The sequence below is a fragment of the Astatotilapia calliptera genome, chromosome 9 (genome assembly GCF_900246225.1).
Source record: "Astatotilapia calliptera chromosome 9, fAstCal1.2, whole genome shotgun sequence".
Classification (NCBI taxonomy): domain Eukaryota; kingdom Metazoa; phylum Chordata; class Actinopteri; order Cichliformes; family Cichlidae; genus Astatotilapia; species Astatotilapia calliptera.
The window spans coordinates 2,440,540-2,446,419 of record NC_039310.1 but is presented as its reverse complement, the minus strand read 5'-3'; the positions used below and the strand labels follow the sequence as shown (position 1 = coordinate 2,446,419).

The window sequence follows — 5,880 nt, the reverse complement described above, 5'->3', positions numbered from 1 at the left end:
AGTAACAAAAATACGAACACCACACAAGGGTTAAAACACACATATAATTCATATTTAGCCACCCTGATGTTTCTGATTGCGATTTTAGTTCAATTATTATCATTATTAAACCTGTTTTTGTTAGATGTTATAAGTGTGTAGTATGTGTGTATCATAAATGTGTTTTAGGCGCCATAAATGCTAGCATGAATATATACTCCTTGCTAGCTTGGAAGTTGTGGTGGGTTGAGCTAACCCTCTTCCCCACTGTTTGTATTTGGCCGTAGTAGCTGGAGTGGGGCAAATTCTTTACTTGAAGGTCTTTCTTTCTTTTACCTTTTTTATCAGGTATGTCAGATTTCATGTTGATGTTTTTGTTTTATCTTATGTCAAATATGTTACGTGTAAATGCATATTTTATGTTTAATGTAAAAATAAATGCCCTTTTCTACAATTTTTTTTACAACCTTTTTTATCAGACACAATGCAGAATCACACCGGTTACACCACTTCAATACCATGGGAGTTGTTGAGTACAGGATGTATTTATAAGATATAAATTGCACTCGTACATTGTGTTGAGTGGATCTCAGGGCAGAATTAACAGGTTGCAGTGAAAAACATATGGTGGTACTTGTAGACTTCAGATGTCTGGGAATTAATGACTCATCAGTGGAAATCCCTGGAGAGGAGGTTTTTTATAGAGTTGGATATGACGTTGTCAGTGTGTGTGTGAGAGAGAGAGCAAAACAGCATAACTCATTGGTTCTTGTGCGCACTGGGTTGATGGTAACATGCATGCTTCACCTCAAGAGAACATCATCTAGTTCTATTATATTGTGCCCTTAAAACATAAACCTCTGCTGCCTGATCTGACTCCTGCTTGTGCTTTGAAGAGGCTGGCACTACTCAATGGAGACCAGATGAAACATTGATACTGAGATGAAACACCAGCTCTTGTGTGTGGCAGACCAGGAGAGTCACACACATTGAAATAAAGCATTTCATAATTCACTGATGAATGCATTAAAAAATACAATAATGAATTCATTTACAAATTACTTTTTATTTTACTCTTACTTGATATATTAATTGTTATGTTGTGGCAGGGATTTGTCCACCAGGGGGCAACAGTGGTTGGGGAGCTTTCAGTCTGTGGGGGCGCATGCCCCGGTTCTCTTAATAAAGAAGCAACTGTGAGCTAAACATGGTCTCCGTGGTTCCTTGGTCTTAGGATATCACATATGGCGACGAGGGTAAAAGCCAGGTTTTGCTGTGAAGTTACACCGTGCTAAGTGACTTATGAACTGAGGTTGGCAAGTGGTACAGCGCTAGCATCTGTGGGAAGTGGAGCGTAACCCTCGGTGTGGAATAATGGCTACCACTTTGGGCTCGGTGGCACCGTTCGACAGTGAGCTGCAATCCTGGGAGGAATATTGTGAGATTTTGGATTACTTCTTTGTGGCGAATGATATTAAGGAGGAGGAGAAGAAGCGAGCGGTACTGTTGAGTTGCGTGGGCGCACAGACCTATGCCCTGATTAGGAACCTACTCAGTCCGGTCAAGCCAGGGGATCGTTCTTATGCTGAGTTGGTGGGATTGTTGAACAATCATTTTCACCCTAAGCCGAGTGAAATTGTGCAGCGGTGGAAGTTTAACACACGGAATAGAAGGCCGGAGGAAAGTGTGGGCGATTATGTAGCGGAGCTGAGGAAGCTCGCACAGGACTGTAACTTTGGTGACTCCCTGACGGTGATGCTGCGGGATCGTTTAGTATGTGGAATAAGCGACGACAGAATACAGCGCAGATTGTTAGCAGAGGATTCGCTAACATTTGAAAAGGCGCTGAAGTTTGCTCAAGCAATGGAGGCTGCTAACAGAGACATTGTGGATTTGAAGAGCATGACAGAACAGTCGCGATTCACTAAAGGATTAGGAGCCGTGAACAAGATGGAGGACGGCGGCTCGACGTCACAACAGGTTGTCAGGAAGTGCTACAGATGTGGAGGACTAAATCATGTGGCCAAGGACTGCAGGTTTGTTTCAGAAAAATGCCACAACTGTGGAAAGGTGGGACACATAAAAAGGGTTTGCCGAATGAAAATGGAACAAAAAGGAGGGCGTGGCAGACAAGGTAAACAAGCCCATTTCTTGGAAGAGGAGGATGTGGAGAGTGAGGAAGAAGGAGCTGAAATGCACCACATAAAGGCAAGTGTGACTATGTATAATGTGCATGAGGAGATTAGCATCCCAAGGGAAGAACCCATAAGACAGAAGCTAAAAGTAAATGGACAGAATGTGACATTTGAAGTAGACACAGGCTGTGGTTACACTATCATGTCGAAGGAGTCATTTAAAAAACTTTTTGAAGGCAGTAAGGCGCCCAAAGTAAGCAAGTGTGGAATCAAACTGAGAACGTATGGAGGCCACAAGGTACCCGTGTGGGGAGCAGCCCAAGTGCAGGTGGAATTCAGAGACAGTAAGAAAACACTGGATGTGGTGGTGGTTGAAGGGGCTGGAACTAGTTTGATGGGTCGGGGATGGATTAAGGCCCTCCAATTAGACTGGCAACCTGTACATAAGATCGAAGGCGGAGAGGATGCCTTACAGCGAATACTGGCCAGACATGAAACAGTGTTTAAGGATGAGTTGGGAACACTGAAGGGGTTTGCGGCAAAGATACATGTAGCTAAGGATGCCAAACCGTGCTTCTATAAGCCCCGATCAGTTCCGTTTGCTATGAAAAAGAAAGTGGAGCAGGAACTGGAGAGACTGTTGGAGGAGAAAATCATCCAACCAGTGAAATTCTCAGAGTGGGCCGCACCCATTGTACCCATACTAAAGCCAGACTCCAGCGCCAGAATTTGTGGTGACTACAAACTGACTGTTAACAAGGTGTCGCCTGTAGAACAATACCCCATTCCACGAATGGAGGACATGATAGCGGGGCTGGCGGGAGGAGAAAAATACACCAAGTTAGATATGAGTCACGCATATCAACAGGTTGTACTTGATGAGGAATCTAGAAAGTATGTCACAGTGAACACACACAAGGGTTTGTTTACATACACCAGGTTGCCATTTGGTGTGAGTTCAAGTCCTGCCATTTTTCAGCGCACCATGGAGAGTGTGTTGCAAGGTCTGACCAATGTCGCAGTGTATCTGGATGACATCATCCTGACGGGAAAGAATGACAAAGAACATCTTCAAACACTGGAGGGAGTGCTGCAGCGCTTGGAGGAGGCGGGCCTGCGCTTAAAAAGGAGCAAATGTCAATTCATGGAGAAGGAAGTGACATTTTTAGGACATCGGGTGGATAAGACCGGTTTACATCCAGTGCCGGCAAAAGTGAAAGCAGTGCAGGAGGCGCCACCCCCAAAATCAGTGACAGAGCTCAAAGCTTATTTGGGGTTGTTGAACTTCTATAATAAGTTCTTGCCAAACTTGTCCACACTGTTGGCCCCACTGCACAAGCTTCTGAGAAAGGGGGAACCATGGTGTTGGGGACCAGCACAGGAGAAGGTTTTCGGCAAATCAAAGGAACTGTTGCAGTCAAGCAGTGTATTGGTACACTATGATGAGCAAAAGGATTTAATTCTTTCTTGCGATGCGTCCCCCTATGGAGTGGGAGCAGTACTAGCTCACCGCATGCCAGATGGTCAGGAAAAACCCATTGGGTTTGCATCGCGTACCCTGAATGCAGCAGAAAAGAACTACTCACAGCTGGATAAAGAAGGATTGGCTGTGATATTTGGTGTACAGTATTTTCATAAGTACCTGTACGGCAGGAAGTTCATGATTATCACGGATCATAAGCCATTGATAAGTTTGTTCCATGAGTTGAAGGCCGTCCCTCAGATGGCGTCACAGAGGATCATGCGATGGGCAGTGTTATTAAGAGCCTATGAGTATGTCATTAAATACAGAGAAGGCAAAAATAACAGTAATGCTGATGGTCTGAGTCGTCTCCCTCTTCCAGAGAACCTCCCTAAAGAGGTGGCAGCTGAGGACCAAGTGTTGATGGTAGATCAGGACCAGGAGGGCGTGATGACATCTGAGCAGCTGCAAAGATGGACAACCAAAGATCCCATACTCTCCAGAGTGCGTGAGTATGCTATGAGAGGATGGCCCACTACGCAGCATCCTAATTTTCAGCCCTACAGACAGAGACAACAGGAGCTGAGTGTGCAGGATGGGTGTGTGCTGTGGGGGGCGAGGGTGGTGATACCAGAACGAGGTCGACGCCCCCTTTTGGAACAGCTACATCAGTCACACCCAGGAATGAGCCGCATGAAGGGCCTGGCCAGAAGCTACATGTGGTGGCCGCATATGGAGAATGACATTGAAGACAAGGTGAGGTCCTGCAGTACATGTCAAGAACATAGACACAGGCCACAAGAGGCACCGCTACACCCCTGGGAGTGGCCAGAAAAGCCCTGGAGAAGGATACATATCGATTATGCTGGCCCGTTTTTGGGTAAAATGTTCTTAGTAATAGTGGACGCCCACTCCAAATGGTTAGATGTGTATACAGTTCCATCCGCTACAGCAGCTGCAACCATAGACTGCCTGAGAAATTGTTTCAGCACGCACGGCCTTCCTGAGATGGTGGTCTCAGATAATGCCCAGTGTTTTGTAAGTGCACAAACTAAAGAGTTCATGGCAAAGAACGGAATCACTCACGTCACCTCCGCTCCATATCACCCCGCCTCCAATGGGTTAGCAGAAAGAGCAGTGCAAACGTTCAAAGAACTCATGAAAAAGAGTACTGGAGACACACTGGCAACCAAGTTAAACAGGGCTCTGTTTAGTTACAGAATCACACCACAGTCCACAACAGGGAAGTCTCCCGCTGAGTTGATGATGGGCTGGAAGTTGAGGTGTACTCTTGATCTCATACACCCTGACTTGAAACAAAAAGTGACAGCAAAACAAGATAGCCAAAGACGGTATCATGATAGACATGCCAAGGAACGCATGTTTGTTATTGGGGACACAGTATATACCAGAAACTATGGCAGAGGACCCAAATGGATACCAGGACTTATACAGGAGATGACGGGGCCTGTTTCCTACTTGGTGATGCTGGGCAATGGGACAGTGGTGAGGCGTCACGTCGATCAGCTGTTTGCCCGCCTGGAGCCGTGCCTGGCAGCAGGAATGCCTGAAGGCCACCCAGGCGAGCCCCCAAAGGCAGCCCCAAACATCAGCGCTGAGACAGGAGACGAGGATGAGAGACACATAGAGGTGCAAGTTACACCAGTGGTGAAGCCACATATGGAGAGTAGTGATTCGCTGGAATCACCTGCCACTGGGTTACGGCGATCGCAAAGGACCAAGAGAAAGCCGGAGCACCTGAGAGACTTTGTGCCGTGATTACGGTGAACTGTTATAGGTTAACCTAAGACTGTTGGACTAAAGGTTCACTATTCCGGAGTGAAATTTCAATAAAGGCTGGGGACGGGGTTGTTGCATTTTTTTTTTATAAAGGTGAAGTTTTTGGTTATGGGTATTTTCTGTAGGGATTAAAACTACAGAGTAGTTCCAGTTTAAGGGGGGAGGAATGTTATGTTGTGGCAGGGATTTGTCCACCAGGGGGCAACAGTGGTTGGGGAGCTTTCAGTCTGTGGGGGCGCATGCCCCGGTTCTCTTAATAAAGAAGCAACTGTGAGCTAAACATGGTCTCCGTGGTTCCTTGGTCTTAGGATATCACATTAATAAAGTAATTCATTATTTGATAATTCCATGGGCAATAAAAAAGGAATTATAGATAAACATTTCTAAATCCATTAGTAAATACTTGAAATCGAAAAGGTATTTACAGAAAAACAAACATTATCAATAACAATCTACAGGGAGTGCAGAATTATTAGGCAAGTTGTATTTTTGAGGAATAATTTT

The 5,880-nt window shown here is 45.5% G+C and overlaps 1 protein-coding gene across 1 annotated transcript; it reads left to right on the top strand.

Annotated features, from left to right (window-relative positions):
• The first annotated feature begins 1,353 nt into the window (after positions 1-1,353).
• On the top strand, positions 1,354-5,442 carry LOC113029851 (uncharacterized protein K02A2.6-like). The gene has a single exon (XM_026180881.1). The coding sequence runs from the start codon at positions 1,354-1,356 to the stop codon at positions 5,353-5,355; it is 4,002 nt and encodes a 1,333-aa protein (XP_026036666.1). The 3' UTR covers positions 5,356-5,442.
• The last annotated feature ends 438 nt before the right edge of the window (positions 5,443-5,880 follow it).

Excerpts from the sequence above, each read along its gene's own strand:
- LOC113029851 (XM_026180881.1), top strand. The coding sequence starts at position 1,354 with ATGGCTACCACTTTGGGCTCGGTGGCACCGTTCGACAGTGAGCTGCAA.